Below are 10,376 nucleotides of genomic sequence, written 5' to 3'. Positions count from 1 at the left end.
AGCGGGAGCGCGCGGCATGTCCGCGCCCGCGCGCCCCGCGCGCAGGTGCCCGCGGCCGCCCCGCCGCCCCGGCGCTCCGTGACCGCTGCCCGCCCCGCCCGCCATGGGGCTCCGGCCGTGCCGCCGCCGCCACTGAGGAGGAGGAGGAGAAGCCGCCGCGATGAGGAAGGGCCGCTCTCGGGGGGACAAAGCGGCGGCGCCGCCGCCGCCGGCGCGGAGGGAGCCCGGGCGGGCGGTGTCCGGCAGCGCGGCGGAGCGCAGAGCCGCCCTGCTGGGGGGCAGCGGCAGGAAGGAACCGGAGGACGCCCGGGCCGCGGGGGCGGCGGAGCGGGTAAAGCCGGGGCGCGGGGCGGGGGTCGCCGTTGTTATGGAGACGCGCCCCGCGTGGCGGGGCCGGGACCGCGGCGCTCCGGCCGGGCAGAGCGGGCGGGGGGCGCGGGGCGGGAGCGGCGGCGCCCGGTGCGGCGGCAGCCTCCGAGCATCCTCCGTGCGCTCCCGCAGGTAGATGCCCCCAGAAGAGGGAAGGGCGAGAGCGGTGGCGTGTCCGTGTCGGTGCTGACGGCGTGGCGTGAGTGAGTGGTGCGGGAGCCGCGGTACCGGGAATCTGCCCGCGTGCCGGGGAAGGCGAGGGAGGATGCGGTGCAGCCGGGTGTGTGCTGGCTGGTGTTACTAATCACTGAGTACATCTTTCTGGTAACCCTCTGTAGGTCGCTCTTAATCGCGGTGATAATTTTGATGCATTTTTCAGCGTTTTTAGGTCTTAATTCCAGAAGTGGTTTATTTAGGAAATGTAGCGTACCTTTGCAGAGACTTGAAAATACACAGGCTTGTTACATGTCAGAGTGTGTAAGTTCAGTGTGTCCACTTTTATGTCTTTCATACCCACAAAAATAGGATCTACTGATTGGTGCTTAGGATTACAAGGACAAGAGACTAAAGAGATCCTAAACCAAAGTTTAGGATCATCAACGCTGCTTTGGTAGTCCTAGTTTTAGGAGAGATAAAAATGGGAGATGACACTTTGCAGTTGAAAAATGTAAGTGACAACTAATGCTGTTTTTTTGTTTATTTGAAGAGAAGGAGAGAGTATCACAAGTATGAAGACTTCTGGGATGCAGTAATTTATTGCTCTGTTTTGCCATTTTTTGGAGCAAAGAGAAAACCTAGGGTCTTTGTCAAAAAGATGTTTTAAGTTTATGTCATTGTTGCAGATGCACGGGTTTATGCTATTTTAAAAATAATTTCTTAAGTGCTTTTTCCTAGCAAAGCTGCATTACATTGCCTTCAATTATAGGAGCTTTGGATTTTGGCTTTAACTAATGGATATCTCTTGAATACAGATTAATCAGACTGGGCCCTTGAAGAGGAGACCTCTATTATTTTATTCTCTAGTGCTTTGTTAAGCCAGGTGTTAAAGAGGGGTTGCTGCTTTTGATGCTTGTTCTTTCCCGAAACAACTAAGGAATGCTACAATCTTTATTCGGGGGAAAAAAAAATCTAAAATCAGACGAGGTCACCAAGTATCTTCCCAGCTGTCTGGGAAATGGACAAATTTGTAGAGCAACCAAATGCAGTAGCAAGGTGTTTGTTGTACTGTTTTGACATATTGTTTATGATATTGACATGGCAATTGAAGGAAATTATTTCCATTTTTGGTAGTGTGAATGAAACTTACAAATCACGTACACAGAGCATGCTATGGATTGAATAATGTATTGAACACTTGGGCAGTTTCACCAAAACAACCCCAATGCTGCAAACCAAGGAAGGCTGCAAATTCAGAAGTGTCAGTTCTTGAGATGCACAAGGCTTTTTAATGGGAAGTAGTGCAAATCTGTGTTTAGCTTGGGTGCTCTGAATAGGACCTGAAGTGACTTGTAAGAACAGATCTTGGTGTGATGGAGGAGGAGATTTTCAGCTAAAGTTAAGAAAGCTTCTACTCAGCTGTGTGTGAGATACTCCCCAAACTTCTGAGGAGACCCTCTCATCCTCTCCCCTTTTGTCTTTCATTTAAGGTTTTTTAAGTGTGGTAGACAACTGCAAATAAATGGGCGTGTTGGACAAATGTGACAAACAGCATTTCTGTCCCTAATACCAACAATTCAGTGTTTATTTAAATGTCGGTAGTTGGTAGTGTGTGTGTGTGTGGTTAAAAAGGCCTTCTGAGATGCAAAAGACACTGAGATACTCCATTTTCACTGATGCAGCTTGTAGCTTGACAAGTATTTCCTTTGGGGCCACTTCTGATTTAAGTAGCCCTGTTGTTCCCAAGCCTGTAACGTGCCCTCAGCAGTGGCAGTGCAACAGTGTGCACAGCTGCAGCACAAACCATTCTGGATTAAATTCAGATCTCTTTGTTTGCCATACATTTGCACAAGTCTGTGGTTGGGAGAGGCTGAGCTACTCCAGTGTTGAAAAAAAGTCCTTATCAAACTGTGACTGCAGCAGTTAATCACTGTACTGACCTTAAGGCCTTTGAAAATCTGGTCCTTTGCTCTGCTTATGGTTCCGACGTGCATACAATTAATGTTTGCACTTTCTTGTGCGTTACGCAAGAATGTCAGAATGGCTGCACTTGGGCACATTAAGGATCCCTCTCGCCCAGTATCCTGCCTCTCCGAGCTGCCAAGAACAGATGCTTGCAGAAGAGTATAGTGTATATTAAGGAAATGCCTCTCCCAGCCTCCAGTAATTTGTGGCTCATAGGTTTCCTGAACCAGAGGTGATATTTGTTTTTAGAGCCCCCAGTGGGTTTTTTCTTCTGTGAATTTGTCCAATCGGTGTTTGAAGCCATGTATGCTTGTAGCATCCACAACATCCTGTGGCTGAGTTGTAGGGCTTAAACACATTTTGTGTGGAGAAAACACTTATTTTTGTTTGCTTTTAAACTTTCTGCCTGCTTGGTTTCATGCCTTGCTTGTTCCTCTTGTTGGAAGAGGCAGTGAAAAGGGGAATCCACGTTATTCTGTGTGACTTATGGGTTGATGACTTTTTCTTTTATTTACTATCCCTTGCATGTGAATTTTCCAGACGCGTTTTAGAAGGAAGTTACTCTACCCCTTTCATTGTCCTTGCTGTCTTCTTTGCACCTTTTGCAGGTGTGTTCCTGACTGGGGACAATGATGCAGGAATCCAAGGAACAGGGTTGGCTTAGAATAACCAGGACCAGCTACAGTACTTCAGCATATGCCACCCAGTAAACTTACATGGCATATTAGGTTTCATTCTTGAATCTTCTGCATGCTTTTTCTAGAAGATCTTTAAGCACTGAGTTGGCACGTCTGTGGAACTATGATAACTCCAGTCACTCTTATAAGTGGTAATAACTAGTACAGAATTTGTCATTGCGTACATATTTTTTTAAAATACTATGCACAATTTTATATTTACCTGCTATTTTATGGCCCACTTAAACAGTATCATTGAAGTCTTCTTCAGATCTTTGGCCATTGCTTTTGCAGTCTTCAATAACCTCAAGCATTGTCAGCAAACTGTCACGTAAGTGTCAAGCTTCTTTGCTAGATTTTGCTTTAAATTATGGAAGGTATTGATCCCAGAAGAGATCCTTGTAAGACTCCGCTGGTGATCCTTCCTTTTGGGAAAAAGGTCAATTGCCTGAACTTACTTCCTGTTTATCAGTCATTAATTCATGACTGAATTGTCCTTACTCTGTGACGCTTTAGTTTCATTGAGTGAGGGCATCTTTATCAGACGCAGCCCACTTAGATTTCCTTAAAGGATTAGCTTAATCATTGTGTGTTTGCTGACTGCACTGAAAGAGAAAAATGGGAAGTTGAGGTGAAAGTGATTGCTGCTTATGAGAGACAGTCCCCCTCATCCAGAGGCATATTTCAAGCACTAGGCTGTTTCCATATCATGCTGACATAATTAGTTTTAGTGATATTTATAGTGAAAGATTTCACATGGATTGTAGCCAATATTTGTCAGAATTGCTTTTATTAGCATTGTTTTCTTCAGGTAGAAGACAAAGTCCTCAGAGAAAGGATTCTTCAGTTTCTAGAAGAGATGGCTGTAGAGGGTTGTGATGGAGTTATACAGGACTGTGGTTGGTCTGCAGAGGGTAGGTAGCAAACAGCAGCTCATTGTATCCTCTGGTATCAAGTGATGACTCAGGCTTTACAAGAGGTGGATCTTCGTGCTAAATGTAATACGTATACTTTTTACTTTTTTTTTTCCACAAGGGATGTAATCGATGCAAAGGAGGAGATTAAGAGTGAAGATGATTTAATAGGTAGACTGGATCCACCTGAGGAAAACACCTGAAATCAGCTAAAATCTAGGAGAACGTTGGAATGCAAATGCATATTGCTTGCTTTTACTTGTCTGTATGGAATGTCTTTGTTACTTTCTTTCCATGAGGAGTGGGAGCTTGTGTCCGTAACAAATCTAAATGCTATCTTCCCCTGAAAGGAGAGGGATAATAAACAGATGTGAGGAAAACTGAAGTATTGTGATAGGTCTAGTGGGATGAAGGTTGAGAGTCAGAGAGTAAAAATAGAGAATACTGAGCATCACTGAATGACATTTTCTGCTCTAAAGGCATGCAGGGAACTAGGGAATGCTACCCAGGGGTGCTTGCTTGGAGATGAGGTAACAGAAACAGACCCCATCGCTTGTGACAAGCTTCCCCCTCTTGCTCTGGTTGGTCCGGGAAGGATGTACAAGTAGATTCCACGACTTTGTGGCTTTGTTAGTTAATAAGAGATGAAGGGGGAAACAGTAGCAGAATCATAACAAGCAGTCTAAGGGGCTGGTGAGGGACTGCAAGTTGTAGAGGCAGGATTTTGGGGTAGATGGACCATTTGTTGTACATGAAGTTTAACTCGGCTGCTGCTCAAGAAGACCCGGACTAAAATGTTGCTAAACCTGAAGGCTTCCCTGCTGTGTCAGTTATATAGGAAATGTTTGGATGATGTCAGCAGGAAAACTGCAAATATAGTACAGGGAAAGGCCAAAAGCCTCCTTAGTCCAGCTTAGTTTTGTATCGGAGAGCCTTTTCTATAGGGCAGTCCCTATGGGCTACCTCCAGCTGTAAATTTGGACCTACCTGGAGAAGGATGGTCCTGTGTATTCCTCAGACAGTACATTTAATAATTTCTGCTCAGATAGAAAGTATTTCCTGAGCTTTGAACAAGCTAACTGACTTACAATCAGTTCATTTAACAATGACTGTCTCTTGGAACTGTAGTGCTACAAACTTTCTGAGAGTAACAAAAATATTTCTTTTTCTCCACCGGTCTTTGAAACTTCGTAGATCTTTAGGTCCCAAAGCCAAAATGGTTTACTGAGGTTATCCAGTGTGATTTCTCCACATGTGCAGTCTGTGGAGCTTTCCTGAAAGAGAAATTAAAACATCTCTCTTAGAAACTGATCTTATCTTAGCATTAGATCAGGGTGTGTTTGTCACCTCTTCTGAAAGCTCTGCCAATGTTTAATTATCCCTGCCGTTAGAAAACTAAACGACATCTTATTTCAATGCTTGTTTTGTCTAATGGCCAACTTTCAGCTGTGGAATATGCCTGTGCTAGCACAGGCAGTAAAATTTCTCTACTATCTGATCTCTTTTCCATGTAGAAGTATTTGAAATGTAAAATTGAGCTTTAGTTGGAACATAAGACACCGAGTTCTTTTGCTTCTAGAACTCTGTGCTTTTCCCTCTTGATTGTTCTTGGAGTGTTTGCCAAACCCAGGTAATATTCTGGCAGCATTCTGGAATAGTGTGATTGCAGACAACCTTCTTTCTTCACTACTGTTTGATACTTGTCTTTTTACAATTTTGGGGATTGCATTACCACAGTTGGGTGTGTCATATGAGAGAGGATTTTGTAACATTATGCATATGTGGATATTTCTCTTCCATCTGTGAATAAAATAATGCAAATTGGTCCAAGACTACTTATAAACGATAGGTTAGAAAGCCTCTTACTCCTTTCATGTTGTCATTATATTTTGATTCTTTTTTTTTCTTGGAAGGAATAGCAAAGGTTCTTTTCCACTGACTTCTCACCCTGTTCTTTTTTGGAAAGCAGTCAGTGACCAGCAGGGAGAAACTGGCCAAACCCCAGAGTGCTACTCAGATTTATTTTGTCTCCACAGCTGCAGAGAAGCTGTTACCATGCTTTCCTTGCTGCGTGGCAAGCCTGGAAGCTGAAGAGATCTTTCTTTTTTCCTAATTAGAACTTTTGTACTTCAAATATAATAAGTGTTTTCTTTTCTTTTCCCTCTAGGTGACATCAGTGCTAGTAAAGGCAATATCCCTGTTGTGATGAGCCCTGTATGTAGACTGCAGAACAGTTTGGTGTTCTTTGGTTATTTCTACCATGAGTCTTCCCTTTTGATTGACAAAGGAACAATAAAGTTTTTGGAGTTGAGTTGGCACTTTGCTTCTCAGTTTTCTCTACAGCTCTGACACTCAGGTTGCTGATCACAGCTCTGTTGCAGCTCCCCCAGCCGTGGACCCTGTGAGTAACAGCTCACAACACTGAAAGCTGTTCTTTATAACTTCATGTCAAAACCTACAAGCTGGGATGAAACTTAATATGAAGAAGATGGAGAATTATTTTCAAAATTCAAGCACATAAACCAAATCAACTGGACTTACTGCTAGCAATGCAGATTGTTTGCAATCAAATATAGTTTTTACTATTCACATTACATATTCTATAAAAGCAAGTATAGCTTAATCATAGCCAAATATGTTCTGTGAACATCACTGCCCCTTCTTATTATAGGAGGGATGGAGTGCTGTTAACTTCTAGAAGATCAGGAACCATCTGTTTACATAAATGCTTATTGCCACTTGTTCTGTGACGTTGACAGTTCTGACCTGTGCCTCTTTTGTCAAGGAAGCTTAAGAAAGTTCCTAAGAAGGACATTGGTAAAAACTCCTAAATTACAAGTTGTAATTGTAACTTGCCATTAAAAACTCAGTTACTGTTTGCAGACCTCAGACTTCCTTTTCTCATCTTCCTTTGTTGCTGTCTAACTCTTTTTCTTAAGGCAGGAAGAAAGCAGAAGAAGTGTTACTTTCTAATAAAAGATGCACAGTTCTAGCCTGTGGAGCTTCTGATATGGTTAACCAGAGTCCAGAGTGTATGGTTGGCTGGCAGGCATTCTTACTTATCCTCAGACTTTATTTTCTGAAGTTTATTCCTTTTTCAATGGAGAAATAAAGGTAATGAAGAAGCCAGGGTGTAGCTGTGGAGGAATCAGATGTTGTCTTGTGACACGTGTGGTTCTGGCTTTGTTTTCTTCTCGATCCTTCTTCTGAGGAGGCAGGAAAAGAAACCAGAAAGAACAAACCTGTGTCTCACTGCCTGCCATAAGCTGATTCTTGTTGATGCCAGAGCTGCTTCTACCTGGCTTCTTCATTAGCCATGGTTTTGCCTTTCTGTGTCCTTGTCAAACAGAGATGGCAGCTCCTGGCGACCTGTTCCTCTGAGTTCACTTGTGTGTTCATACTGATGTTTAAAAATATGGGGTGCTGAAAAAGTGACTGAGGGAAAGAGCCATGTAAAAGCAGGCGAAGGGGAATAGAATCAGGGGATCAATTCTGTAATGTGCTTATTAGATAATAATAGAATAGAGCCAGAAGATAAATCCAGACAAAAGGGATGTGGAGTGACTGATTCTGCAGTGGGCTTGTTGGGTAAGAGCAGAATGGCGCCAGAAGGCTGATGGCACTTCTCTGGTCTGAGAAAATGGAATAATCACTTCTCTTAAAGTTGAGTATTAATGGACAAACCTCTGTTGTGTAAATCAATAACTAGGTATGCATTACATCAGCAGCTTAGATGATTCAGCTCACCCATGTGAGATTTCGATTTCCTGTCACAAGTGAAGAGTAAGAGCAAATACTGTATTAGCCACATTAATTTCATATCTTGCATGTTAGAATAGCTAAGGCAGTGGAAAGATGCAGAATGCTGCATTTCTTGTCCAAAAGCGGAACAGAAGTGAAGGAGCCAAGAGAATTCTTCTATCAGAAGTGCCTGGGTTTGGTGTGGCACTGCTTTTCTTTAGAGTAATTATCAGCCTTAAGGGGAAAGCTGCTGCTACTTACTGTTTGTTACAGAGCACTTGAGGATAACAGTGGGGTGCTGTCCAAGGCTAGGATTAGGCAGCTGCAAAACATTCAAAGATTTTGGATATATTCCTGACTGGATGCTTTGGGAAACCAAGTAATATATCCAAGTGTTATTGTGTTGGAGGAATGGGTATGTGTTACTGACTTTACACCTAACAGTTGATTTCTTGAGCAAGTTCATCTGCCTTCTTGCAGCACAGTGTGAATGTTGTCCTGCCTGTTAAGGTAGTTTTTAAGAGTCTTTAGAAGGGGCACTTCTTTATTTTTCTCTGATAGATATTTTTTATTGCCCATGCTGCCTGCCGTAAGCCGACATAGGTTTAGTTCTACAAGAAAGGCAGTGGATTATTATAGCTATGATGATAAGCATTTATTGAAAAGTTTAAGTCTTATTTAATTCCTCTTCATGGAAGCTGAGTAGCTGAAGCTAATGAAGCAGCGAAGACCACCAGGCTGGTGAACTATTTGAGACTAAACCAAAATACTTTATCCTCCAGCAAGACTTTGTTCCTCAAGAACCACGATAGATAAATGGACAGGTCATATAGAGTCTCAGTGATTTCATTTCCACATCCAATAATGATGTGCTGTGGTTAGTCTGTTTTTGTACTGATGTAGTACTGTTTGAAGCCTGGTGAAAATGCTGCTCTTTGAAGGAAGAAACATGGACACTCAAAAAACTACCTTTGAAACCAGATTGAGTTTTTAATTTAACTTACAGTTAGGTCCCATGAACCCTAAATCTAGTAATCTGTCAGAAGTTATTTTCAAATGTTCTGTTATAAATACACATTACAGTGCAGTGAGGGAAGAGGGTTCAAGACTGACAGCCTAGTCTTCCAATAATTTTGAAGTCTAGCTTATAATTTTTTTGCTGTTTGAAATTCTAGTGTTAATGAAGTCCATTATGTACATGGAAAATAGGATGATGCTGTGTTTCTTTCCAGGAAAAAATACTGTCTTTGCTATTGGAGTTGCATCATAAATATTTTCACTTTTTGCTATACATATAGTAAACATTTCTACCAATAAAACATGTTTTAAAACCTTTTAGTTGGTGTGGATTTTCATGAATGTAAAAGCAAGACAGCAATTCAAAACATTCCATGTTCGTGTTTAAATTTCCAGAAGCAGATGGCACTGTTGAGGGTGAAGTGTGGGGAGTGTAAGAATTTTTGAAATGTAATTTCAGTTTCAGTCCACACACGTCTTCATGAGCTGTCTCTATAGGAAGATTTTCTCTAATGATTTTTGTTATATGGTGTGAGAAGTAATCCACCTTAAACATTCTCAGCTCTTTGTAGCCAAAATAAGTTAATTAATTAATTGGTTGATACTTGGGTAATTTTTGTCTTGACATTTACTGAGTCATGCTGTGTTCTGAAACTCTTGTAGGTGTTTGACATATCAGCTAATTCAGCTAATGCTAAAATTACTTGACGAGAGTTACAATAAGAAGCTGATTTTCAATGCACTTCTGGAATGCACCTTCCAGTATCTGCTCATTGTCCAAACACCCAGCAATCCATTCAGGACAGATTTCCAGTGAAGATTTTGCTTCTAAGGGGCTCATTCAGCTGGTCCTAACTTCTTGCAGTGACTGTGAGCTGTCTTGTAGAAATTGGCTCGATATGCACTGTGTGTGTTTATCACTTGGATATGTTCACTGCTAGCACAACAGGATTAAAAGCCAGTGATGGATTGTGTAGGTCCTGCCATCCCTGGTGAATTTCCCCTATGGGATTTGTTGGAAGAGTTTACAGAGCAGATTGTCTTTCAGGATGGAAGAGACAGTACAGGAAGGTTACAGTAGTAAACAAATGCTGGCCTGCAGCATTCAGAAGGCAGTTTTGCTAAAGACTAAAATATGTGTGCAGTTAGACCCAAACTTGAGACACTTCGTTGTACTTTGTTAATCCAAACAAAAACTAAGTGGAAAAGATACATCCACCAATTGGTGAGAGGGATTCAGTCTGTGGGATGAGAACTTGAGAAAACATTTCAGGTGCATTTCAGGAAGCTTGAAGACTTCTATGAAATTCAGTACTTGTCAGATCGATTAATTGATGCTCAAGCCTGTTTTCCTTTTATCCTTTGAAAATACAGCTGTCATGCTTTGTGCTCAATAATAACGATTTAAAACCCCTAGTTTGCTAATACATTAGTTTTCTAATATGCCTTTCTGTCACTCTGTAGGATGGGAACTTTGGTGCTGCTGCCTCTGCAGGTTTTCATCCCACTCAGGGCCATACGTGTGCAGAAGGACTGC

At 42.3% G+C, this 10,376-nt stretch overlaps 1 protein-coding gene across 4 annotated transcripts in view; it reads left to right on the top strand.

Annotated features, from left to right (window-relative positions):
* The window catches only part of MAST2 (microtubule associated serine/threonine kinase 2), a 187,289-nt gene continuing 176,913 nt past the window's right edge, over positions 1-10,376 (top strand). For 3 of the 4 annotated variants that reach the window (XM_088169764.1, XM_088169763.1, XM_088169762.1), the window contains exon 1: positions 2-331. In XM_088169764.1, coding sequence (XP_088025890.1) covers positions 161-331 — 171 coding nt within the window. In that variant the 5' untranslated portion in view covers positions 2-160. Of the gene's footprint in view, positions 332-10,376 lie in introns of all 4 variants that reach the window. The other variant, XM_088169765.1, reaches the window with a different exon arrangement.

The sequence above is a fragment of the Sturnus vulgaris genome, chromosome 9 (assembly GCF_052056855.1).
Source record: "Sturnus vulgaris isolate bStuVul1 chromosome 9, bStuVul1.hap1, whole genome shotgun sequence".
NCBI lineage: Eukaryota > Metazoa > Chordata > Aves > Passeriformes > Sturnidae > Sturnus > Sturnus vulgaris.
The sequence above is the reverse complement of the archived record's forward strand: the minus strand, read 5'-3'. Positions and strand labels throughout refer to the sequence as shown.